The sequence below is a fragment of the Lycium ferocissimum genome, chromosome 5, assembly GCF_029784015.1.
Source record: "Lycium ferocissimum isolate CSIRO_LF1 chromosome 5, AGI_CSIRO_Lferr_CH_V1, whole genome shotgun sequence".
Lineage (NCBI taxonomy): Eukaryota > Viridiplantae > Streptophyta > Magnoliopsida > Solanales > Solanaceae > Lycium > Lycium ferocissimum.
In genome coordinates, this window is record NC_081346.1 from 19,845,126 (window position 1) to 19,872,798 (window position 27,673).

The following is a 27,673-nucleotide window of genomic DNA, read 5'->3' on the forward strand; positions in this document are numbered from 1 at the left end:
CAAATGAAATGGCTAAGAAAGCTTCTACTCCCTATCGAAAATGAGGTATAGAACCCGAATTTGATATTCCTAATTTTTCTTTGGGAATTTCTCAACACGAAATTGCCATTGCGGTGCTCTATGCCGAGAATCGTTAAAAAGAATTAACGATCCTAGGCGTTCATTATGTTGATTCGAAGAGTAAACAACAACAAAAAGTGAAAAAAGGTTTCTCAAATGGAGAAACAAAAGAAGAGAAAAAGGTCATTGACAATGTTGCTAATGTTAAGGAAAAAAAATTGCTAAAGCCAAACATAATGTGGATGAGGATGATGATGCGAGAGGTATATTTATCTTATATTTTCAGTATATTTAGTTCATTTTTTTTTTTTTTCGTTATTACGGATCCGTTAATTAACCAGATCTATTTTTTATGTGCATTTTAAGTATATTTTCTCTTTTGTTATTTTTTTTCACATGTTTCTTCGGTTAAGTCGTGTTTATTGTTCTTCACCATAACAAGAATTTTTAAGATTTTTAAGTATATTCGTGTGTATTTTGTTGACGGATTATTACGGATACCGTAAGTAAAATTTTTGATCATTTTTTCGGATTGTGGTGTGTATGTGGCAGCCTTTGCTGAATACTTGAGCTCAAGTGAAGTCATCCCAACCGAATTCGATGCAAATTGGCACCGTATGAGATACGGCCTTTTATGCGACTATGCATGGGATAAGTCAAACAACAATGCATCAAGTGATAACGAGCAACCTCCAAGACCAATTAGACCAAAGCATTGATTACGATGCGGTTGATAAACAGGATCTTGATTAGGCCACCAAGTCTTTTGTGTTTTTGATTTTCATGTTGAACAATAGCGTAGTTGGTTGCGACTTTTGTTGCCGTTTTTTAATTTTGGACATATCGTTTCATGTGCGGTAATGTTTTTTAGGATGATTAATGTTGAACACCACCTTATGGTTTTTATATTGTTGTTTCTTTCAAGTATGTTATTTTTTCAATGTATACATTCCATTTTTCATTTTCTGTGAAATGTATTCATTTAACAAAGCAAAGATATCTAACCAAGCTAAATACGGTAAATATACATAAAATATATACGAGATATATTTCATAAGTCCATTTTTTAATGTACAGTGTGTTACAAAAGTTAAAATTTCATCTAAATACACTTCAAATATATGTAAAAAATATATGAAATATAGTTAACAGTAAACCAGAATAAGATTTATATACCAACAGACAAAATGCAACTAAAATATAGCCCAAATATATACGAAAAACAAATATTAAAAAAAATTCACAAGGCAGAGTTTAAATTTCGCTATGCCCCCAACGGCATACACTTGTGAAGGAATTACCAAAGTTATGCCGGACCCGGCATACTTATGCCTTATGGGCAGACTTGGCATAAGTATGCCGGGTCCGGCATAACTTTGATAATTCCTTCACAAGTTTATGCCGGGTCCGGCATAAAAGTTTGTCCATTAAAAGTATGCCCCCACCGGCATAAATTTGTAAAGGAATTACCAAAGTTATGCCGTACCCGGCATACATGCCTTATGGCCAGAATTGGCATAAGTATACGGTCCGCATAACTTTGATAATTCCCTCACAAAGTTATGCCGGTCCAACATAAAAGTTTGCCCATTAAAAGTATGCCCCCACCGGCATAACTTTGTGAAGGAATTATCAAAGTTATGCGGACCCGCATACTTATGCCAAGTCTCCCATAAGGTATGAGTATGCCGTCCGCATAAAATTTGTAATTCCTTAACTAATCATTGAATCTTTTATTTTTGGTTAAAAATATGAATGTACTTTTTTGAATTCAATTTTTTTGAATTTGTGTAGCTGTTTGAATGAGATATGGGATCGATATGGAATGGGATGATATTTGCGTGAATCGGGGAACAATAAAATGATTTTAATTTAAATTGGAACAGATTTTGTTTCCATAAATATAGCAATTTCAGTTAGCCCAGCGTCTATATTTCCGCTATATTTGCACTATATTTTAGTATACCAGTCGACAGCTAAATATAGAGACATCTAGCTACGAATTGTAAATATATAACATGTAGTTATAGGTTGTTAGAATGAGCTAAAAAGTAGCTGTTTATGAAAATTTTACTTTTTTATAATCAATTACATATTCTATTTTTGAAAAAAACTTCCTATAGGACAAGAAATAAGGTATATCACCTGCACGAAAGCCGCGTTCAAGAATTTAATGGAGAATAATAGGAACTATTTTTAAAAAGACAAAAAGCCAAAAAAAAAAAAAAAAATGGAGAGGGAAGAGAAAGAAAGAGCCCATTATGTATTATGAATTTGTAGTTTTACTATTTACTAGCTTCAGTATACGTGCTTTACGCGTGATCAAAGCGTGTATGTCATTTGACAACAAACACTACAAATACTATTGAAAAAAATTGACAAATGAGAGTATGAAGTCTAAGTTGACTAATGTTGAATTTAATCCTTAACTTGTAGTTGTTATTAGTTCACGGAAGGAGAATTTAATAAGTAACATTTTAGTTGATTTGAAAGTCGCATATTAGAAAAATAATTAAATAACAATTTTATCCACTGTGAAATCTATTTTAAAGGGTAAGTTTTAGAGTCCAAGATTGATATCCTAGCTTGTAATTATTAATAATTCACAGAAGGGAAAAAAAATTAATAAGTAAAATTTTAGTTGATAATCGAATGAGTATTTTGAACAAAATAGTAAATCACATAAACAAAAAATAAGGAGAGATTAAAAGAGGAGGTACCGTGTTTTGCTACCTCTTTGCCATAACTTTTTTTTATATATAAATACGTCCTTTTTTTAAACATGAGTGTAATTCTTTTTAGTTCACGATAAGAGACTTCTGAAAACAATCTAATGAATTTATCGAGTAACGGGATTGTATTACCTGTAACAATAATATAAAAGATGAACCAAAGAGGAGCATGGTCACTGCTGCATTAAATATCAATTAACAACTTTATAAATCATATTAAAAGGACAAAACGGTCTTTTTTCAAACACGAACGGAATTTTTTTTGATTCACGATAAGAGACTTCTGAAAACAATCTAATGAATTTATCGAGTAACGAGAATGATTACCTGTAAGATATTATTAATATAAAAGAGGAACCAAAAAGAGCATGGTCATTTGGAATATCAAAAATCAATTAACAACTTTAATAAAGCACACTACAAGGAGAAAACTAAAATAAAACCGAAAGAAATAAAACTCATTGTGTATGCAATTTGATTACATGCCTATAGTGGAATTAGAATGAAAAGAAATACAAAAACCAAAAAGAAGAAAACATTAGATATGGACTATGAGTCACTAATTATTAATGGTGAGAATGCAATATGACAATGAACATTATATATAAAAGCAATAGGCGGTGGAAAAGTTGAAAACGGACTCCAGATAGTTCGATTATAAGGAGAACCTACTTAAATTTAGGTTTACTATATTAAATAAGGAAAAAAATTATAAGGAGAATGCATTTAAATTTAGGTTTAGTATATTAAATATGGAAAGATTTAATAATTAAAATTGTAGTTGATTTCGAAGTCTTAAATATTAGGAGAATAACTAAATTTACGATTCCAAAATATTATGAAAATAATTAAATCACTATTTCTAAATATAGGAAAATAGTAAATGACAATTTTGTCTATTGTGGAGTCTTTTAATGCAGGGCAAAAAGTTCAACCAACATTTCTAAGGCCCTTCGTGCTTTTAATATTTAGTAGATAAGTCACCAAGAAGATGAAGCATAGGAATAAAATAGGTCGGGAATTTGTCGACACTAATTAAATTTTAAATAATCTTTTAAAATAGAGGGAGTACTATATATTTTAAGCGGTGTCATCACGAGCCGCTAGCTGATCAAAATATCATTAACATATTAAAAATAGCTCAAAAATACCATTATGCTATTAGCTATATTAAATTTGTCCTCCTTCTACTTATTTAGATAAGAAATGTCCTTAACATATTAGAAATTGATAACGACAACACCGTCATTACTTCAAGACCCTTCACGAGGAGTCAAGCAAAGGAACTTCAAAATATTGGAAGACACTTGATGATGATAGATATCTTGAGGAACCCTTTGGAGATACCTGCCAAATATTACAATATCATATAATGAAAGGTAGATCAAGATTTGAAGGATGGGACACCTTGGAGGAAAGCATATTACATAGTTAGGCCTACTTAAAGGATATTTTGAATATTTGATGTATTATTTAGCCCTAGTATACATACTTCACTACTTAGCTTATTTTGACTAGATTATGTTGATGAATATTTGTGAGCTTATTGTTTCCTTTGAACTTTCCCTAGGATTTGCAAGAAGTAACTTTCCTCTTGAGGATTCTAATAGTTTAGGTGCTTTTATTGAATGTATTAGAGGTAATTAGGATCCTAATCCTAATTGTTGCTAGTATTTGTTCAATATTTGTGTCTAGCTTTTTATCTTTGCTTGCTTCCTACTTTCAATTCCTTGTACTTATAACTTAGTTGCTATCATTTGGTATCAGAGCTAGGATAGTTATTATTCTTATAATCACTGTTTTCCCAAATCAAATTCAAATAAAAAAAAATCTGAAGAAAAAAAATGAAAAATCTGGAGAAAAAAAAAAGGTTGAAAATCGAATCTTGTTAAAGAAAATCTGATTGGAAGTTGCTTGTTTGGAGTTGCTGCTTGTTGCTTGGTTGGAGTTGTTTAAGCACTAATTCTTGGCCAAACCCATCGACAGACACCTGTGGTCGTCCACTTCTTTCACTTGAGCACCTAAAGTGTTCCTTGTTCCATTTAGACACTTCAGGTGGGGCTAGACTGTGTCATTTAAACACTTTTTGTTGACCTGGCAATTTGAGTGAATTGCACAAAGAAATAGGCGCGTGAAGACCTAAAAAACGCATTTTTTTAATTTTCTTCTTCCTTTTCTCTTTCTTTTTCTTCTTCCTTTTCTCTTTCTTTTACATCAAAAAACAAACAAAAAATCATTAGAAAATTACGAAAAAGCTATCACCGTTGGTCTTGTCTAGTCCATCGCACCGCTTTGGTTCTGCAATTTTAAATCATTGGTGTTTCTTTGAAACTCGACTGGGTGATTGAAAATCTGAACTTGAAGATAAATTATTATCAGCGTTGAAAAATCTGATTAGAAGTTGATGAGATGGAGTTTATTGGATCTGGGTTTAAATCTTCAAGTAACAATTATTTAGAGCTGAAAACCGTGATCGTTCCTTAATTTGACCGAAAATTTGAAAGACATTGTTGGAGTCTAAGCTTGAGTTTGAAATTTTGGTTTGGCTTCGATTCTCGTATTTTGGGTTTGTTTGTTGATGTTAGTCGATTCTCGATGTTTGTAAGCTCGAAATTGTTCAATCACAAAAAAAATATGAAAGCTACATCGCTCAAGCATTTGTCGGGCAAAAATTAAATCCGCCATTGTTGGCCGACGGAGATTCGACTTGAGTATTAGTTTTGGAGTTCTATTGCTTGTCGAATCTGAAACTAAAGTGGAGTTGTGTTTGAACTAACTCGATGCTAAAACCAACTGAAATATTGCTAAAGTTGAACTTGAAAACTCATAGAACTCCATTTCATATGAAGCTTCGAAGGTGAAGTTTCAAATATTTCGATCGTAAATTTTCCCGCAATAGCCATTCATCTGGGTTTGCTATATTTTCTTTGGAATTGCTTGCTTGATAAATTAATCATCGTTGAAAATGAAATGAATTTGTAAGGAAAAAAAGACATGGAGGAAGAAGGTGAGGTTGGGGGAATGGCAGGTGGAGGATGGAGGGGTTAGATGGGAGGGGGTGAAAATAGTTTTTTTTTTTTTGCTCCTTTTTTTAATTTACTAATTAGTTTTAAAGTTTTGATTTAAAAAAAAAATTAAATAGTTTTAAAATAATTTTTCTACTCATATTTTATTCTTTAATAATTATTTTTAGTATATATGCCACGTGTCTTCATTTAATTCGCTGTTTTGACACGTCATCGACGAGTGTATTACACTCACTCTATATATTTGACTGATAGTACAAAAAGTGTCTCAGTGGAAAAGGAAGTGTCAACCTGAAGTGTCTAAATGGAACAAGGGACACTTTAGGTGCTCAAGTGAAAGAAGTGGACAACCACAAGTGTCTGTCGATGGGTTTGGCCCTAATTCTTTGAGTTGATTTGGGGAGAAAATTAAACTCCATTGCTAGGAATTTGGAGAAAGCTATGAAGAACACCAAGTGAGTTTCTTTAAATTCTCGATTGTTTGATCAAATTAATGGATGAACTTAGTTCTACTTGGTGTTAGGAAGCTTCATTTCAGATTTGGGTTTGTTTGGATCAGATTTGAGGAGGTTGGAGTGATTTTTTTTTTAAAGCAATTTTCAAAGAACATCTTGAAGGAATGAAGAAGACAACTGAATTTCAGAAATAGCCAAAATCCACTGCAATTACGAAATTAACCACTTTTCCGCAGTAACCAATTTTCCGTCCCATTTAAAATCTAGCCTTTCCGGCTTGTTTTTCTCATCGTTTTCTTGTTAATTCTAGCTAGTTTACTTAAGTTTAGTTCATACTTATTGTTAAACTAGTTCTTTTGTGTGCTTTTATTTTCATTTCGTGCTATTTTTTTTTTTTGGTGCTTTTCTCTTTTATTTCCATTGTGAATTTCTTGGCTCAAGTCCCACTTTGCTTACTTGTCCGTTCTTGTTTATATATTAATTTCACTCCACCCCGAAGACGGAAGGGCTTATTGTGAAGACTTGGATACTAGTTTGGAGGCAACTTTGAGTTTCATCTTTTGAGTGGGAAAAGGCTTGAGTGAGGAGATCAAAAGAGGGAAAAGTCAATATTCAAGAGTGATACACGAGTGATTGAGTGTCATACAAATTGAGTGAAACACTAAGGGAGTGACTTGGTAAGGCCTTGTTTTGCTAACTTGTTTGCTCATTTTGTAGGTATGACTAATAGTGATGAATCTACCGCTAGTCCAAGGGGTGAGTTAACTCTCGACGATATTGCGGGGCTTATACAAACTCTTTCTACATAATATGGAGAGTTGAGTGGAAGAATGGGAGTCATGGATGAACGGTTTGCAAGTTTGCAACAAAGTGTGCAAAATAATGATGTGAGAGCAAATCTTTTGGTTGGTGGAACTCTTCCATACTAACAAGGAGTTGGGACTAGCATGTCACCATCTTCTTCATCTACTCCTTTAGTTCCTCATGTCCAACAAATGATTTATGCTCAACATATTAGTATGCAAAGAGAAATTCCATTTCAAGGTTATCCATCCCAATCACAAGCCTCATATCAAATACTACCACAATCTTCACATGTACCACCCCAACAATACCAACCCCCACCTCAAGTGTATCAACCACCACCACAATAATATCACACACCTTCACAACCATAAGTGCAACCACTTAACCCACAATATTAAAAACCCCAACATCCACCTCAAGTACCACAAGAGAGGGTTAATCAACAAATTCCTCAACAATTTCAACATGAATACATCAATCTTGATGAGGCTCAAGAATTTGCTAGACAAGAGATGAATTGGCATGGTAGACATAATTATGGAATTCAAGAGAATAACCATGGCAAGCAAAAAAGTTATGAGAGAAATGCAAGGGGGAACATTGATGAACACGAAAGAGCGTTGAACACTATCAAGGTGACTTTGCTAAAATTCAAGGGAAATAGTGACCCGAAAGAGTTCTTAGAGTGGATATTACAAAGTGAAGGCATATTTCAAGTGAACAACATGTCAAATGCTATGAAAGTCAAGTATGCCATTACTCAATTTGAGGGTTTTGCTACTACTTGGTGGAAAGCTTACAAGAGAGAAAGATGGACGTCTTCCACTTGAAGATTGAAGAGAGATGAAAGTTCTAATGAAGAAGAGATTTGTGCCGGAATACTACAGTGAGGAGCTTCTAAAATTTTTTTACACTTTCCAACAAGGCAACAAAAGTGTGACTGAGTATTATGAAGGATTTGAAAGGGTAAGATTGAGGGCCGACATTGAAGATAATAATGATCGTAATATCCCAAGATTTGTAGCGGGTTTGAACAAGGAGATTTCTTCTCCTATGAGGTTGCATAGATTCTTGGAGTTAGAAGAAGCTTTTTAAGCGGCCTTGAAAGTTGAGGAAGGGATCAAAGAAGATAAAATCTACACTCCAGAGGTTCCTACTACTTCATGGAACGAAAGAAAAGATTCTTGGAAGCCTTCAAGTTCATGGGATAAGTCTAAGGAACAAAAGCAAAATTTCGAGAATCAAATTGACAAGCACAAGCCTAAGTTGGATAGCAAAGAAGGTGGTAATAAATCTAAATTTAATTCTTTTTCTTCTATTAAATGTTTTAAATATCAAGGCTATGGTCACAAGATGAATGAGTGTCCCAATAGAAGAACCATCCTTGCATGGATGACGGAGGTACTGACCGAGGGTAGTGACAATGAAAGTCCATGAACCTTGTGATGATGACTTTGTAGGAGATTCAGATGACCACCAGGGAGAATATGATACAGACTTAGTAGTGAGAAGAATTATGCAAGTTCAAGTAAAGGATGACTTGGACCAAAGAGAGAGTTTGTTTCATGCCAAGTGCAAGATCATGGATCCCACTTGTTTTTTAATCATTGATGGTGGGAGCTCTACAAATGTAGCAAGTGCATACTTGGTTGAACCCTTAAAGGTCAATGGTTAAATAATTGTGGAGAATTGAAGGTCACCAAGCAAGTTCTAATCAAATTTAGTATTGGCAAGTACCATGATGAAATTATTTGTGATGTGGCACCTATGCAAGCTTGTCATCTACTGCTTGGTCGACATTGACAATTTGATAGAGGAGCTAAGCATTATGGAAGGTCCAATAAATATTTCTTTGTCATGAATGGGCAAAAACACATTCTTAATCTCTTAACACCATTGCAAGTAAATGAGGGATACAAAAAGATGAGAGAACTAAGAGAGACGATTACAAGAGAGGATGGGAGAGCAGATAATGAGGGGAGTAAGGGAGAGAAAAATGGAAATTTAAGAGAGGAAAAAAAAGTTAATGAGAGGAAAAATGAGAGAGAATTGTCACAAAACAAAAGAGAAAAAGAGAAAGTGAGTTTGTTAGCATCTTATCATGAGATCTTTGAAAAAATAGAAGATGATTATCCTATAGTACTTTGGTACATAGAGATATTTTTTTTGCTACTAATGAACAGACTAACTCTTTACCTTATGATATTTCTTCTCTTTTGCAAGGTTATGAAGATGACTTTCCCGAGGAGCTACCTAGAGATTTGCCACCATTGAGAGGAATTGAACATCACATTGATTTCATTTTGGGGCCACAACTTCCAAATCAAGCGGCTTATAGAAACAACCCCGAGGCTACTAAAGAGTTGCAAAAGCAAGTTAATGGACTACTTGATAAAGGCTTGGTTAGAGAGAGTCTTAGCCTTTGTTCGGTGCCCGTGATCTTGGTACCGAAGAAAGATGGTACATGGAGGATGTGCATTGATTGTAGAGCTACCAATCAAGTCACAGTAAAGTATCGTCACTCTATACCTAGGCTTGATGACTTACTTGATGAATTGAGTGACTCTAATTTCTTTTCTAAAATTAACTTAAGAAGTGGATACCATCAAATTAGAATGCAACCGGGAGATGAGTGAAAAACTGCTTTTAAGTTTGGGTTGTATGAATGGTTGGTTATGCCATTTGGGCTTACAATGCACCTAGCACCTTTATGAGACTTATGAATCATGTAATGAAACCATTTATTGGAAAGTTTGTTGTTGTTTATTTTGATGATATTTTGGGGTATAGTAAATCACAAAAAGAGCATGTTGACCATCTAAAGTGCATTTTTGATGTTCTAAGGCATGAAAAATTATATGCTAATTTGACAAAGTGTACTTTTTGTGTTGATAAAGTTGTTTTTCTTAGATTTGTGGTTAGTTCTAAAGGTGTTGAGGTAGATGATTCCAAAGTTGAAGCCATTAGGAGTTGGACCACACCTAAGAGTATAGGGGATGTTAGGAGCTTCCATGGGTTGGCTAGTTTCTATAGAAGGTTTGTTAGAAATTTTAGCACCATCGCCGCACCTCTAACCAAAGTGATCAAGAAGGATGTAACATTTATTTGGGGTGAAGAGCAAGAAAAGGCCTTTGGGGAGTTGAAAGAGAAACTTAGCAATGCACCACTTCTTCAATTACCTAACTTTGACAAGACTTTTGAGATTTGAGTGTGATGCTAGTGGGGTAGGCATAGGAGCGGTTTTGATGCAAGATCAACAACCTATAGCTTACTTTAGTAAAAAGCTTAGAGGGGCGAGTGGATGTGGGTGAAAAATTCAAATTCGAGTCCGAATTTTTCTCAAGAAGGGGAGGATGATAATGACAACACCGTGATTACTTCAAGACCTTTCACGAGGAGTCAAGCAAAGGAACTTTAAGCTATTGGAAGACACTTGATAATGGTAGATACCTTGAACAACCTTTTGGAGATACCTACCAAATATTACAATATCATACAATGCAAGGTAGATCAAGATTTGAAGGATGGGGACACCTTGGAGGAAGGCATATTACACATTTAGGCCTACTTAAAGGGTATTTTGGATATTTGAAGTATTAGTTGGCCCTAGTATAAATACTTCACTGCCTAGCTTATTTTGACTAGATTGTGTTGATGAATATTTGTGAGCTTATTATTGCCTTTGAACTTTGCCCTAGGATTTGCAAGAGGTAACCTTCCTCTTGAGGATTCTAATAGTTTAGGTGTTTTTATTGAATGTATTAGAGGTAATTAGGATCCTAATCCTAATTGTTGCTAGTATTTGTTCAATATTTGTGTCTAGCTTTTTATCTTTGCTTGCTTCCTACTTTCAATTCCTTATACTTTTAACTTATTTGCTATCAGAAATAGAGCAAAAATACTCTCCTTCCACTTATTGTATCAAATTTGTTGGTTAGCATTATGCTCGCGCGCGATCGGTAGAAGAAGACCATTTTTGAGTCATTCTAATAGTTAAGAGCATTTTTTATCCAAATAGTCATAAGGAATGATGAATTCAATTCAATAGTCGGAACAAGTACATTTTTGAACCATTTCTAAAACCCTAAAGTTTAATAGTCAAAAACACACCTCAAGTATTACTTCTTCTTTTTTTAATTTCCTATCCGAACTATTAGGTGTAAGAGTTTTTTCACCTAAACTATCATCAATTAGTTTACAAAACACACATCAACTATCGGTTCTTCACTTGTAATGAGGTGTGTTTTGTAAATTAGTTTGCGATAGTTCAGGTAGGAAAAGTGAACAATCATAGTTGATATGTACTTTGCAAATTAATTGGTGATAGTTGAAAAAAAGAAGAAGTGGTACTTAATGTGTGTTTTTACCCTTTAACCCATTTTAACCCTTTACCTATGTAATTAAAGCACCCAAACAGAGTCGCTTATTTGTGGATAATCTCTTCCTTGTATCTGTCTCCCTCGGTGCTTCTGCTGCAACTGCAAATGTCTACTTCTCCACTCTCCAACTCCTGCAGGTAACCAGGGAACCCCCCTCAATTCCATATGCTTATCTTTTTTACCTTCTCTGTCCTTTAGAATCCATATAATATTGTTCATACTTTTTTCTTTTACCTTGTTTGTTAATTCTAGAGTATTTTGTTTTGTGGGGTTGCTTATTTCAGGATGAATCTTGTATGTTTAAATACCCATTTACCCGGACTGCAGAAAGGCATATTGTCTGTCTCCTTTTCTCAAAGTTGTAGTTTTAAGCTTTGCTTTCCTATCAATGGGTTGTGTTCAAGGTGTTGTGTTGTCTCGGCTACCTCATCCAAATTGCCCCAAAACAAAGGACTTAGTTCAAATCTTGCTTCTCAAAGGTAATGATGGCCTTTGCTTCTTTTCAATATGCAACATTTGCTTATTTATTCACATTTTCATAGTTTCCTGCCATGATTGTTAAGCCTTCTAGCTTGATAGAATTAACAAAATATCGTGTCATCATTTCCTAGGCTATGTCCTCGTCAGAGTCGAAGGGGTACGGGTTGCACAACCAGTAGCTTTGGTCCAAACACTTTATTTATCTTAAAAAATCATTTAACATGTACAGATTATTAATTTAGAAACCAGTAACTAAAAAGGGCTAGATTCCAGAACCCATAAACTTTAAATCCTCGATACACCGTAGGAAGCTAGTTTCACCTATGCGTTGTAGTAGCTTATAATTGCAGTATAAGTCTGGCAGTCTGTGCTTTCCATTAAGTAAATAAGTGTTAATACTATAATCCCTCAATGGAGTTAGTAGCATTTGACAGAATTATATGGAGATTGTTACTAACACATAATTTATGAAAATACAACTACTCTTTTGTAACTACTATGCATCTTCTTAATGCCAGCAGTGGAATATTTTACTTCATCAAAAAAAAAAAAAAAAAAAAAATAATAATAATAATGAAAAAAACAAACTAGGACTATTGGTCTCATCGTCCATTAATGTAGACAGGAAACTTACAAAAAGTGTTATTATTAGATGGAAGTGAATAGCAAAAAAGAATATTGGGTAAGGAAAGAGAGAGAACTAAAGACATGAAGATCGTGTACGAGTGAAGAGATGAAGCCAAATATTTTTTTTTTCTTGTTGGATGGAAGACTCCAACAAAACTTACCAAAATTATTCTCAATCGCAGGATATGTCAATATGGTGGCTTCCATTGGGTTGAAAATGTTCTCAATCTTAGTATTTGTAATCATGAAGAGGGACTTTGAGGAGTTAATGGTATATTACTTAAGGAATTTTGACTTTTGAGGGTGAATACAGCTAATCAAGTTTTTTCGCACACCATTGACACAAACTATTAGATGAGCTTGGGGTGTTTGGTGTTGGGCACACCAAACTCTTGCCTAGATAATTGAGGCACACGTCTCATGAGGCAACTCATGCAAAGAACCTCATTACTTCTGACTCATGACATTTTAGGGTGACACAAATTCTAAAACCGCCTTTTATTACACTAGTTGTACTAGGTATACTACTTTAAGTTAATATTACAGTCCAGTTGCGTATAATGGTTGACAATATTAGTAACAGAGCATACACATATTTCAATACTCTTCTCTTAGTTCTGGATGGTAAGAGGATAATGCTATCTATTCTTTTGACTCATGGTAAACTTCAAGTATGAGAGAGTAGAAAATACAAAATCTGGGAGGGAGAACCAAAGTTCTGAAAGCTGAAGCCTTTTATAAGCTGTTATGTTTATTAAGTAATGAAGCATCTGTTATTATGGTGCTAAACTCATTGTAGAAGATCGCATTGATATATCACCTTTAATTACCTATCTGACATCAACTTAGCTCCATCATTTTTTTTTTTTTTTTTTTTTGTGCACTTGTGAAGAGGTGTAATGATTTCCTTCAAATGGAGGATTATCTACCAGATTTATGCCGTTATCTAAGTTTGATGCTACTGGCTAAACCCATTTGGTAGAACAGATTAGTAGTCCTTACACATAGACTTTCTCCTCATTCTAAAGAAATCCTGATGAATTCTGAACATTTCAATAGTTTCAGAGTATAGAGATTTAGGATATTTGAGCATTATATCCATTGAGAACTACAATGTCAGCATGTGTTTTCAGCAGGTACACAGATTTAAAGGATAACGTACTTAGCAGCCTAAATATTCTGGAGGAGCAGCTGAGGGATTTATTTAATGAAGTCCACGCCCTGATAAGAATAGGGAAGGAAAATGAGGCCAGAGATCTGCTTCTAGCAAATTTTGAAGCTGTCAAAGAACAGATGGATGCAGGTAACAAGGGTATAGAAGAAGCTGCTATTCTTGATGTAACAGCCTTGGGGTACATGGCCCTCGGAGACATAAGGACTGTCAAACCCCTGTTGGATATGGTAATTCCTTCCCTTGCCATATTTGCTAATTCCTGATTCTTGTTTTTCTGTTTTATCATCCATGAAAGGATCAAGTGACCTTTCAAGAGGCAGACGTATGCTAAAATTCATTAGGAGAACCAGATCATGGAGACATGATTTGAAACATCTTCCTTGGACGTTCCAATTCCTATTTTCTCTGCGGAAGAGAAAACATTTATTCACATAAGAACTTTCCCTTTTCGTGCAATAATATAATTTTATTGTTTTAGAATTCATTCTTGTCCTCATTTTAGTCACCTTTTCTGTATGTTGGGTGGGCGGTATGATGTACTGGCAGTTGAGCGAGATTGTTGGTGACTTGAAAGATGAGGAGCCTCTTCTGGACTCGATACTCACACATATGGGTAATATGTATGAAAAGTTGGAAAATTTTGAGATGTCCATTTGTCTGTATGGAAGAGCTGTGAAGGTTATTGAGAAATTATATGGTAAGTCAGATTATTTTTTCACTTTATGTGTGTTGGTTCTTACATCTGGATGTCTTTGTGTGAGATGGTGCTGCTGCTCATGTTCTTAAAATAGAATTCTTCTCAGCTACTATGGGGTTGGATTTGGTTTTGCCATACAACTGCATAGAAATAAATGGTTCAGTTGTTTGATAAAATCTGTAAATTTGTAACTTTCTTTAGTGTTATCAAGCCATTGCTTTTTTTCCTATATGGCTGAAAGCAGTTTGGTGACACTTTTATTTTACATTACAGGAAATACCAGTTCTTTTATCGTCACTCCATTGTTAGGGATGGCAAAAGTCCTGAGTTCTAATGGAAAGACCAAAAAAGCAATAGAAACATATCATCGTGTGGTTAAAATACTCGAATCTAGCAGGGGTGAAGAAAGTGAGGAACTGGTAGTGCCTTTATTTGGCATGGGCAATCTTCTTCTGAAGGAAGGGAGAGTGACTGATGCAGAAAATGCTTTTAATAGGTGATCACTGTTCTTACATGTATCTTGGTTCTTGACCATTTCATTTCTGTAGTCACCAATACTAACTTGTTCTCCCTTTTATTTTCATATGATATAGAATTTTGACCACGTACATGAAGCTATATGGAGAAAATGATGGCAGAGTTGGATTGTCTATGAGTTATCTTGCACGTGTGAAATGTGCGAAAGGTGAATTTTAATGATTTTCCTACTTGTGGAGGATTAATGTTTTTCTTTTACTTCATTATTCCTGGTGTCACCTAATATTCTCCTTAGCTCGGTTGTCAATACTCAAGTAATGAAGAAAGGAACGAAAAGGTAAAATAGCGAAGTGACTTACCCAAAAGCAACTACAAGATAGGACTAATGCTTGAACAACTAAGTAAATTTGAATAACTAATGGTTGAACTTGAGATTCTGTGTTCCGGGGATTCCGGTTGCTTGTAACTTTCAGCTTCCTGCAAGTGCTAGATCGGGTTCATTTTCATTCCAAAAGTAGGAGGATTACAAATTGTGATGCTTCCTATGCTCTTTATCCATTAAATTATTCCTGTTTTGACAATTGGATTTGTTCATTTTTGTGGTGCTTTACAGGAGATGTGAATGAAGCCATTGATCTGTATAAGGAGGCTCTACGTAGGCTGAAGGATTCTGATTATATAGCCATAGATGATCAAATAATGGAGAAGATGAGAGTAGACTTGGCTGAATTACTTCATATGGTTGGAAGGTGCGGATCATGTTTTAATTGATTTAGTTACATAAACATCCCTTTGCTTAGCAAAAACCTTTTTCTCTCATAAACTTCCTTGACTTTTGATCCAAAGGCACATAATTTCCCTGTGATTTTCTAAATTATGGAATCACCCCTATGTCTAAATTGTTTGATAAATGCTTTTCATCACGTCAATCTATTCTTTAACTTTAATACTTGCCATCTATATTTTAAAAAATTTATTTTCAACTGCATCTAGTAAAGTTGTTTTCCTATTTACTACGTAGCAACATTTCCTTGAAAACTAAAATCAAATGAAAAGTTTAATATTTACTTTTCCTTTTGACCTCTTTTAATAAGTTACTTTCCCTTATGACTTATGACAAGGTAAGGCTGCGTACAATAGACCCTTGCGGTCCGGCCCTTCTCCGGACCCCACGCATAGCGGGAGCTTATGCACCGGCCTGCCCTTTTTTACTTTCCCTTATGACTTAAGCTGGACTTATTTAATGTGCTTGAGAAACACTGGTAGGTACTTATTAAGAAGATATGAAGCTTGGAAATTTTTTTAAAAAAATACTTTCATAATTTAAGTTTAACTTATATGCAATAGATTAAGGGTTTGTCCCAACCAAGGGGGGAGGGACTTTTATATTAAGAGGCATTTAGGTTCTTTACATGATTTTGTTTCCTTTAATTAATCAAGTAGAACACTACTTATGGTAAATATACTTTTTGAACCCCATTTTAAGAAGAAATATGTGTATATTTTGACTTATTAATCAAGTAGAACGCTACTTATGGTAAATATACTTTTTGAACCCTATTTTAAGAAGAAATATGTGTATATTTTGACTTATTACGACGCGATCCTGAAAAGATTTTCAATACTCACATTTCTGTTTTTATAGAATAATATCAAATAGGGGCAAGTTGTTCTTAATAATTAACTTAAGCTTCTTTGTGGGGCTTCGTTCTTTTGAGTATTGCTTTAAGCCTTCAACACTCATTTATCTTTCAGAGGTGAAGAAGGCCGCGCTCTACTAGAGGAGTGCTTGTTGATAACTGAGAAGTTCAAGGGAGAAGGGCATCCCAATTCAGTGTCTCATCTAGTGAATCTAGCCACTTCTTATTCACAGTCCAAACTTTTTGCAGAAGCTGAGCGCTTGCTAAGGATGAGTTTGCAGATTATGTTTAAGAATGTATCACCTGATGATCAATCAATTACTTTCCCAATGCTGCATCTTGCAGTTACTCTCTACAATCTAAACCGTAATGAGGAAGCTGAAAAATATGCATTAGAGGTTCTGCAAATCCGCGAGAGGGCATTTGGAAAAGATTCTCAGCCAGTTGGTGAGCTTGTCCTTTTTCCTAATGCTTAATGCTAAGCAATATGTTACTATCTGTGACTGGAAAATGTTGTTTATGGAAGTAGTACCTGATTTAACGTTTCCAGGTTCTTTTCTCCCATTTCTCCCTTTTTGGCTAAAGAGTTTTTATATGCAGGGGAGGCTCTTGACTGTTTGGTCTCCATTCAGACCCAGCTCGGAAAGGATGATGGTGAATTGCTGGACTTGCTCCAGAGGGTACTGAAAATTCAAGAGAAAGCTTTTGGTACTGACAGTGAGGAAGTCATGGAAACACTGAAAAAAGTTGTATATTACTTGGAGAAAATGGGGAGGAAACATGAGAGACTTCCTCTGCAAAGAAGATTATCAAAGCTCAGAACTAAATATAAGCAAATGATTCAATATTAGAGATCCTACAAGACAGCATGTTTGATGAGTAATTGCTTTCATGCCATTAACTGTGTCAGATCATTGTGGTTGTGCGGCAAGATGAACATCTTTCTATTGGGAGTTTGCATGTCTCATTACGAAAGAGACACTGGAGTATAGCACAAGATCGGGTTTTCTTGCTGCCATGGTGAACAAGGTAGGCACACAAAACTAACAAAGATAAAATGACAGGCATATGAAAGAAATTCTTCTTAGCTACATCTGTTCGAGAGTGCAAGTCATATTTCAGAGAACTTTCAGAATCAGATATGAAAGTTTAGGGGACAGCATTGTTGACAAATGAATACTACCAAAAGGTATCGTATAGGTTATTGATGCATCTTTTGAAGTGGTAAAGTATTCTTTACCAAATATTCTTAGTCCTAATTAGCTTCGTAATATCAATAGTTCTATGGTTATTAATAGTCGCTGAGTACTTTGACAATTAAAAAAGATGGTTGATGCAGTGGTGTCCTTTCATAAATTTATCTCCTTGTTTCATTGTTTTTTCTTTTCCTTTCCTTTCTTGCTGTGCCTTTTCTGTTCATTCATCTTCTTCGAGTGTTGAAGCTATGCTGCACAGAGTACCATCTACTAATCCTGCTACCCCGTTGCTTCTAATAGGTGTGGAGATGCATTCAAGATGTCGACCCAAATGGGACAGTGTCCGCAATTCAACGACAATCTGATTGACTACAATGTGAAACATAATTGTACACTGGAAAGTGATTGCAAGTTTGATCGTCTGTGGTGATGAAAAATGTTTGTGCTGACTCCCTTCACTTGAGACAGTGCCACTGAGCTACTTAGTTGAAATAACATTGGTGGTGCATAGAGAATCTTCAGGGACTACAGCTGCAAGTCCGCAAGACAACTGGCTAGTCTGAAGGTTGAAGAAGCACATACTCTTTTCAATGTGGAGTGGAAATTCAGATGGTGCATATTCCTGGAAGATCTTCTAGTTTTACTTAAATGTAAATTCTAAAATCAAGAAAAGATAGGGTTAAGAATGTAATTTACTTGTAAATGGGGATCGAGTGGTTAAGAGAATAAGGTGTGTTATACATTATATACACACAGACGTTGTAACGATACTTCTATATAAATTGACTTTATCATAGCATATTACCTCAGTCTCAATTTATACGATACGGTTCGAATTTTGAGAGTTAACTTTTTTTATTTTGACCGTGTTCGGACATACAAACTTAAGTTTTTCGAAAAATAATTTACATATTTAGAAACTACACAATAATTAACAGTTCACAATATTTAAAGGGCATACGAATAAATTGCGGTCAAAGATTTTCTTGTTTGACTCTCGACATAAATTGGGACAAAGGGAGTAGTATTTATTATTTTTATCAAGTCACCAATTGCGTTATTACAGAGCCTAACATATTTTTATCAAGTTATCAATTATTTTTATTATAGAACTTAATATATAATTATTGTATAAGTGAGCTGATTGTACAAATACTTTTTTTCCTGTCAATAGGAACTTAAACATTATTCACTCCGGTCCATTTTACTTGTTATTTTTTTTTTGCACGCTCTGAAGAAAATATTAACTAAAAGGATAATTTAATTAAATATTCTTATTTTTAAAAAGAGATACTTCCTTTTTTTTTTTTACCATAATAATTTCTCTTCACATTTATTGAGTAGGAATAAAATTGAAAGCTACTCCCTCTATCCCAGTTTGTTTGACACTTTTAGTTTTTTGAGAGTCAAACTTCTTAATTTTGAACGCGTGTTTGAACAAAATTTTTTTAAATTTTTCGAAATAAAATTTACATATTTGGAAACTACGCAAAAAGTGCAATAAGTCACCTTATTTAATAATTAATTTTTTTTTAAAAGTCATATGAAAAAATTACGGTCAAAGAACAACTAGTTTGACCTTTCAAAAGCGAAAAGTGTCAAATAAATTGAGACGGAGTGAGTAGTAATTAATTGAATCTTAATCTTTTAAAATGATATTTATTTTGGACTTTTTTTTGTAAGGACAAGAAGCCATATGAATGAGAGTGAGTAATACGGAAGGGCAAAGGTGTTTATGTGAAAGGATCAAGTTTGTTACTCCAAGGAACTGCGGTTTTACTGCCGTTTTATTGCATTGCACATGTACAAGGGATAAATGGATAAACATGGAGAGAGATTTGCGTGGAATTATATCCAATATGCTTTTAATGCGAAATATTTAAATGGTACTTAGTAGTTAATAGTGACACTGAATTTAATAAAGTTCCCTTGTAAGAATTTTTAATATAAAAATATTAGAAGATCAAAGGAGTAGGAACACTGTATTTCTTTCCTTCAAAGCATCTCCATGATTGTCTAACAGGTACTTCCTCTTCACTATTTCTTCAACTGTCCACCTTACTCTGTTCCACTAGCTTTCTTTTTTATTGTTCATAGAATTTAAAAACTGTTTGTATTCTCTTTTTTTCTGATCCGAACAAGACTGATGGTTATTTATGCATCATAACTAGATAAAGGGTGTTTGGGAATTTTTTTTGTTTTAGCATATAGTGATACCATGAACTGAAAAATTTGAATCTTTCTTGGTTGTTGTGTGATGGAAAAGGGGTTTTCCAGGTGGGGTTTTTGATTAGTGATCATATATGATAATTGGGAGGTGTAAAGTAAAGATGATATGATCTTGTGCGATTTAAAGTTAGTTAATTCTAGGTGTATGAATTCTTCAAGACTTGATCTGATTTGTTTATCAGAAATTCACAAGGGATAATGAAATAGAGCAAATCAATAGTTAGTTATGCGTTGACTGGGTAATTAGGCTGTGTGGAGTTCATATGTCTTATGGTTTATCTTGACCTTTATCTTATTTACTTAGCTGACTAGAATTTTTTCTGTCAGTCTGATTTCATGATCTTGATAGAGGCTTGACAAAAGGAATGTTCCACAATGAAAAAGTGACATTTGAATCTTCTCCACATGTACTTCAATTTGTAAAAGGGAACATCTTGGTCCTGTTGCCATAAATATAAGTAATACAGGAGAACTCTTTCTCCTTATCTGGAAGTATGGTAAAGTGAATTTTTTTCTAGCTACACTTACCTTGGTATCTGGATGATGAAGACAAATGATGCATTAGCGCTTTCGACATGAGATTCTTATCGAGCGATGGTGTTTAAGGAAGTAAACATCTGATTTCTTGTAGAGTTTGTTGAAAAGCTGTATGCAGAGTGAAAATAAATCATTCGGATATCTCTGCTACAAAAGAGTAGTTGCTGCGGTTGCAAAAAATTTCAGTTGATAAGTGAAGGTTCTTCTGGTGCTCAATTCAGATATTTGGTCTATAAACAAACTATATGCCCTAACTTATTTAATCTATATAATTTATTTCCTCTCGATGCTTGTCTTTGAACCAGATGTGTTTTATTGCTGCTACAATTATATCCTTCTGCTGCTTATTCAGGATTAAAAGAAATGGATGATAAGGTATCAAGCTGGTAAAGTGGGGTCCATATGAGGGTGAACTGCAACTGTTAAATTAAAAGACAGCTCCAACATTCTCTCTGTTCCTGATGTCTTCTGCTGAATTAAGGTCTCGCCACAGTTCTAGAAATGCAAAAAGAGAGTCACGGGATCCTTCAGGCTGCAAGGAATTTAAACTTCATGAATGTGAGAAAGATAATTCACATGAACTTTTAAGCACGGTAGAGCCTGAGCTCAAAGTCTATAGCTCAGAGAGTGTTGATATTCTGAAATTATGCGGGGAAAACCAATTGATCGAGGAGTTCTATTCTCAAACATATTGTGATGATGTTGCAAAGCTAGACCACCAGCTCAAAGGCTACAATTCCTCTGCATATAGTTACAAAGATACACCATCACTCATGCTCGAAAATGTGGTAGGTGATGGTTCACAGAAAACACCAGTAAAGACGGATGCCGCAGGATTTATGGACTTTGAATATTACAGCCCCCTTGAACCTGGAGACACCAAAAAAGCTTGTTCTAAACTGGACTCTGAATGGATTGGAGTAGAGAAGGCGGAACCATGGTGGCGTGCAGCTGATAAGGAGTTAGCTGCCTCAGGTTCTCCCAGGTCATCTGGACGTATTGCGAATTCCGATCTTTCATGGCGTCAGTGTTTGGAAAGTGAGTCATATAATTGTTCTCAGTGGTCTAACCAGGTTAGTATGACAGAGGTGGAGTCTCTGGTTACTCCTTATTGTTATCCAGGACAACATCCTTCACAAAGCCAACAGAAGATACTGCGTGTTAGCAAAGGGTGCTCGAGACGTGGTTTAGGGCAGCTAGTAAGGTATTTATCCAACTATAGCTAGCTACTATCTTTTCTGGTTGAAGAACTAGCTTCTAGCTTTCTCCACTATAATGTTCTTTCTAACATATTTTCCTTGTCCAATTTTGTATGACTTGGGAAGGCTTCCTCAGAGATTGAACAAAAAATGTTTGAAGGAGTTATACTGTGTGAGCTATAATGGTTGAAAGATGCGAAGAAGTACTAGGATGTTACATCAAATTCAAAATAATATGAAGCAGTATTATTAGGTACTAATAATGACTATTTGGAATTAGTGACTGTCTTTGCCATTTAAGCAAAGAGATAATAGTTTTAGGATGGATTAAAGTAGAAAGTGAATTAAATAAACTAGGGTGGAGGGGTTGTATGGTAGAGTAAACTTAATTAGTAGTTCGTTGAATTTGTAACGATATGCAGCACATGAAAAAAGAAGTGGAAGACAGCAAGTTTCATCAATTGTATGGAGGAGAGAGAAGAAAAAATATCTTCCTCCTTTGTACGAAAAGAATCTATAATAGACCTGAAATATGAATATTCAAAGTTGAAAGATGTTCAGGTAGTAAATTAGACCTGGAATGTGGATAAATTAAAGTCTCAAAGCACTCAAGTTGTTGAAATTTCATCGACATGAGTGCAGCTGAGTCGAATCCTCTACTCTTTTTCCCCTAGGAGTCTTCTGTCAATTCAATTAAGCTTCTTTATCTTTGCATCTATTCGGTTAAAGAATCACCCACCAACTTCACGTTTGGCATTTCTTTTTTTTTTTTTTTTTTTTTTAAAAAAAAAAAAAAAAAAAAAAAAAGGAATTTAACATTTAAAGATGATGTTACTGCTAAAATAACTATACTTGTTAGTGTCATTCTGCTCGCATCAAGTTTTATCTTATTAAAGACCCAATAAGAAATTATCAATTTTCTTTTTCTTTTCTCGTCTGTACTAAGGAGACAAAGGAAAAAAAAAAAAAAGATTAAGACTGTCTTTTCTCTTCATTTCTGCAATTTCCACCCACTTTGATAAGCTGGTTGGGGCTTACTGTTGACAAGTGTGGTGGAACGATGAATCCTTGAGAGTGATATTACATATCTTTTATAGTTGGTATTTTCTTTCAAGCACCTAACATTTCATAGTTTCTCTCTCTCTCTCTCTCTCTTAAGGATTGCATAGTCTCTTCATTCAAATAAATGAATAAAGTACGTCTTGGGGCTTATGAAATTCTTCGTAGTGCTGAGTCTTCTGCAATATTGTGAAACACCATAAACAATTGCATGACATTCTAGCATATTTATGACATGTTTCTAAAACATTTTTGTTCACAAATTTAAGCATTTTAATTAAAATCATAACACCAACTCTACTATTTGAATCATGCCTGAAGCAACTATATTTACCAGGAACTCCAAAATATATTGTGGTTGACCTAGCTTCTCATCTCTTCTCTAATTATTAAGAACACTAACATGTATCGTTCTAATTCCAGTGGTGATGACAATTTAAGTACTGCCAACATCCTCTCAGCAGAAACCCAACCAGGATCAAGCGATCTCAGCAAAGGACAGCTGTTAGAAGCACTGTGTCATTCTCAAACCCGTGCAAGAGAGGCCGAACAACTGGCACAGCAAGCCTACAATGAGAAGGAACACGTGATCAAGCTATTCTTCAGACAGGCTTCTCACCTCTTTGCTTACCGGCAGTGGCTTCAAATTTTGCAGCTTGAAGCTCTTGTTCTCCAGCTCAGGAATAAAGATGAGCAAAATTCCGTCAACTATTCGCCTTTCTTTCCCGTTATCCTAAACAAAGGCAGGAAACTGAAGAAGTGTAGATATAATAAGCCTATTAAGAGGAAGCCAGGAAAGGGAAAAGGCAAGATAAACAAGTCTGCTATAGCTTTTGCCTTGGGTTTGAGTCTTGCTGGTGCTGGTTTGCTACTTGGTTGGACCATGGGATTGCTATTTCCTGCTTTCTAAACTATCTCTGGTTTACTATATGACATTCATCACATCTTCTCTCTATTCACACGTGTTGCTAAATTTAGCATATGTATGTTCCAATGTGTTTTCCAATCAGATTATTCTAGTAGGTAGGATTGCCCATTCTGTAAATATATGACTACTACGCCTTAATCCCAAACGCATTCTCTGTAAATATAGTTGAGCTACACTATAGTATATATGTTGTGTGTGTTTTCCTATCAGAATGCTTTAGAGATTATTCCAGTGGGTAGGATTCTGCATTTCTGTTACTCCATATTTGGGCTAGCTGTTCTTTGTGCAGATGACTAAAAAGTTTGTGAAGTTTTCATACGTATGACCCTGCAGTTCCAATTTATGTGATGGAGTTTGACAATTTAAAAAGACAAGACTTTTGAAACTTGTAAATTTAAACCTGTAATAATATTTACGCCAAACTCATCGATAGACACTCGATCATCCCGGTTCTTTCACTTGGAACACTTCAACTAAGCTTTGTTTCATTTAGACACATGAGCTAGACACCTGAGGTAGGGTCCGATGTGCCATTTAGACACTTTTCGCTGAATCAGTCAAATGTACAAAGTGTGTGTGATACACTCGCTGCTGACGTGGCAAATGATGAATAAAATGAGGTTAATTAAAAAAAATTATTTTAACATATTTAATAACAAATTAAAAGTAGTACTCTAAAAATGAAAAGAAAAAATTTGATTTACACCCAATCAGAAAAAAGACAGACACTGTTGTAAATTGAAAGCAAATATTACAATATAAAACAAGATATATAGACAAGAGATATGGGAGAGAACACCTTTATTATTTATTTCTTCTGTGTTCATAAAAGGATGAGAAACATCGAAACATCTCTTTTATAGGATATGAAACCACCAAATGTTACATCTCTTTATGAAAGTATTAATAAGATACATATATTTCTAAATGACATCCACTTCAATTAATGAATACAATGAATTCATAACACTCCCCCTTGGATGTCCATTTGAGAGATAGTGTGCCTCGTTAAAACCTTACTAGGAAAAACCCAGTGGGAAAAATCCTTAGTGAAGGAAAAAGAGTACACACATCTTGTAATACGCATTAGTCTTCCTACGTTAAAAACCTTACCGGAAAACCCAATTGGGACAAAACCTTAGTTAAGGAAAAAAAGTACGGCGCGTATTTGCTCCCCCTGATGAGAACATCACTCCAAATGATTGAGTCTTCGCATTCCGATCTTGTGCACTATCTTCTCGAAAGTTGTAGTTGGTAGAGACTTAGTGAACAAATTAGCCATATTATCACTTGAACGAATTGTTGCACATTTGTATCACCATTGTTTTGGAGCTCGTGTGTGAAGAATAATTTTGGTGAAATGTGCTTTGTCCTATCTTAATTTTGGTGAAATGTGCTTTGTCCTATCTCATTTGTGAGTCCTCCCTTCAATTGAGCAATGCATGCTGCGTTATCTTCATGTAAGATTGTGGGTATTTTGTCATATTTCAAACCACACTTTTCTCAAATGAGATGTATCATTGACCTCAGCCACACAACTTCTCGGCTTGCTTCATGAATTGCTATTATCTCAGCATGATTTGATGAGATAGCTACAATAGACTACTTTGTAGATCGCCAAGATATGGCAGTACCTCCACATATAAACAGATAGCACTGCTTGAGAACTAGCTTTGTGCGGGTACATATACATACCAGGATAACTTGTCAACAAGATCGGATTAATTGTTAGAATAAAATAAGCCCAAATTGATTGTCCTTTTTGGATACCTCAATATGTGTTTAATTCCGTTCCAGTGTCTCTTTGTAGGAGTGCAACTATATCTTGCTAACACATTAACTGAAAATGATATGACAGGCCTTGTTGAATTGGCAAGATACATTAGCGCACCAATTGCACTAAGATATGGTACTTCAGGACCAAGAATTTCCTCATTCTTTTCTTGAGGTCGGAACGGATCTTTATTCACATCAAGTGATCTAACAACCATGGGAGTACTTAATGGATGTGCTTCATCCATATAAAATCGTTTCAACACTTTCTCTGTATAGGCAGATTGATGGACAAAGATACCATTTGTCAAATGTTCAATTTGCAAACCAAGGCATAATTTTGTCTTTCCAAGATCTTTCATCTCAAATTCCTTCTTTAAATAATCAAATGCCTTTTTGAGCTCTGCAGGAGTTCCAATAAGGTTTGTTACATCAACATATACAGCAAGTACAACAACTTCGATATTGTTTTCTTTATAAAAACACATGGGCAAATGGCATCATTTGTATAGTCTTCCTTCAACAAATACTCACTAAGACGATTATACCACATGCGTCCGGATTGCTTCAGACCATACAATGATCTTTGCAATCTGATTGAATACATTTCTCGAGTCTTTGAACTACATGCTTCAGGCATCTTAAATCCTTCAGGGATTTTCATGAATATTTCACTTACAAGTGATCCATAGATATAGGCTGTAACCACATCCATGAAATGCATCTTAAGTCACTCATGGACAGTGAAACTAATGAGATAACGTAACGTTGTTGCATCCATAACGGGTGAGTACGTCTCTTCATAATCGACACCAAAAAGTGAAAATCCTTGTGCAACAAGGGCGTGCCTTATATCTTTGTATCTCATTTTTTCTCATTTCTTTTTTGCACAAAAACTCATTTATAACCAACAGGTTTAATACCCTTAGGTATTTGGACTACAAGTCCAAAAACTTCCCGTTTGGTAAGCGAGTTTAACTGTGATTGAATTGTCTCTTGCCACTTTGGCCAATCACCTCTTTCTCGGCATTCTTTAACAGATTGGGGTTCAAGATCCTTACTATCTTGCATAATTCTTGTTGCAACATTATAAGCAAAGACATAATCCACATTTATTTCCAATCGATTCAAATTAGTCCCAACATCAATTGGATTAATTGATATTTCCTCATTTTCTTGAGTCTCAGGCTCATTGATTTCTTCAACGAATATCAGTATTGTTCAAATCTTGAATTTCTTTATGAGGTTCTTTCGTAGTGTCATCTTGACCATTTATTTTTCTTTTTCTAGGATTTCGATCCTTAGAACCCAATGGTCTACCACGCTTAAAGTGTGCTTTGGACTCACTAGCTATGACACTAGTAGATGGTCATACAGGGATATCAATGCGAATTGGGACATTCTCTGCAGGGATATGTGATTTGGTAATCCTTTTCAAATCTGTAAATGCGTCTGGCATTTGATTTGCTATTTTCTGCAAATGAATAATCTTTGGGACCTCTTGCTCACAAATAGAAGCACGTGGATCAAGATGAGACAATGATGGATTATTCCACAAAATTTCCCTTTTTATTTCATTATTCTCTCCCCCTAATTTTGGAAAAATTGTCTCATCAAATCGACAAGCTGCAAATTGAGCAGTGAACAAATTTCCTGTTAATGGTTCAAGATAGTGAATAATGGAGGGCGATTCAAACCCAACATATATTCCTAATCTTCTGCGGGGACCCATCTTGGTACGATGTGGTGGTGCTATAGGCACATATACGACACATTCAAAAATTCTTAGATGGGATATATTAGGTTCTTGACCCAAAACCAATTGCAACGGAGAAAATTTATGATAATTTGTCGGTCTTAGATGAACAAGTGTTGTTGCATGCAAAATAGCGTGACCCCAAACAGACGAGGGCAACCTCGTTTTCATAAGTAATGGTCTTGCAATCAACTGCAGACGTTTAATTAATTTTGAGTGTGAACATGAGCTACCGGATGTTCAACTCTTATCCCAATTGATAAACAATAATCATAAATGCTTGGGATGAAAACTGCAAAGATTATCAAGGCGAATGGACTTTATCGGATTATCGTGAAATCGTGCCGTAATCGAATTATTTGTCTTTAATTTAGCAAACGCCGTGTTGCGAGATGACGATGAAACAAATGAGACCATCTAGAAGAATCATCTATTTGGACCA

General features: G+C 34.9%; 2 protein-coding genes across 10 annotated transcripts; both read left to right on the forward strand.

The window, feature by feature from the left end:
• The first annotated feature begins 11,447 nt into the window (after nt 1-11,447).
• LOC132056402 (protein KINESIN LIGHT CHAIN-RELATED 2) lies at nt 11,448-17,933 on the forward strand. Of its 2 annotated transcripts, none has more exons than XM_059448576.1 (9): nt 11,448-11,596; nt 11,744-11,938; nt 13,700-13,967; nt 14,287-14,437; nt 14,711-14,933; nt 15,031-15,122; nt 15,528-15,663; nt 16,670-17,001; nt 17,155-17,933. In XM_059448576.1, the coding sequence occupies exons 1-9, from the start codon at nt 11,565-11,567 to the stop codon at nt 17,403-17,405; spliced, it is 1,680 nt and encodes a 559-aa protein (XP_059304559.1). In that variant the 5' UTR covers nt 11,448-11,564; the 3' UTR covers nt 17,406-17,933. The 2 variants fall into 2 exon arrangements, with proteins under 2 accessions (XP_059304559.1, XP_059304560.1); XM_059448577.1 differs by having other exon boundaries at nt 13,703-13,967.
• Nucleotides 17,934-19,531: 1,598 nt separating this feature from the next.
• On the forward strand, nt 19,532-23,908 carry LOC132056403 (uncharacterized). 8 transcript variants are annotated; one of them, XM_059448585.1, is made up of 4 exons: nt 19,532-19,773; nt 20,329-20,715; nt 20,869-21,720; nt 23,198-23,908. In XM_059448585.1, exons 3-4 carry the CDS (start codon nt 20,978-20,980, stop codon nt 23,682-23,684), a joined length of 1,230 nt encoding a protein of 409 aa, XP_059304568.1. In that variant the 5' UTR covers nt 19,532-19,773; nt 20,329-20,715; nt 20,869-20,977; the 3' UTR covers nt 23,685-23,908. The 8 variants fall into 8 exon arrangements, with proteins under 8 accessions (XP_059304568.1, XP_059304569.1, XP_059304566.1 ...); XM_059448586.1 differs by having other exon boundaries at nt 20,611-20,715; XM_059448583.1 differs by having other exon boundaries at nt 19,533-19,773; nt 20,329-20,724; nt 20,822-21,720.
• The last annotated feature ends 3,765 nt before the right edge of the window (nt 23,909-27,673 follow it).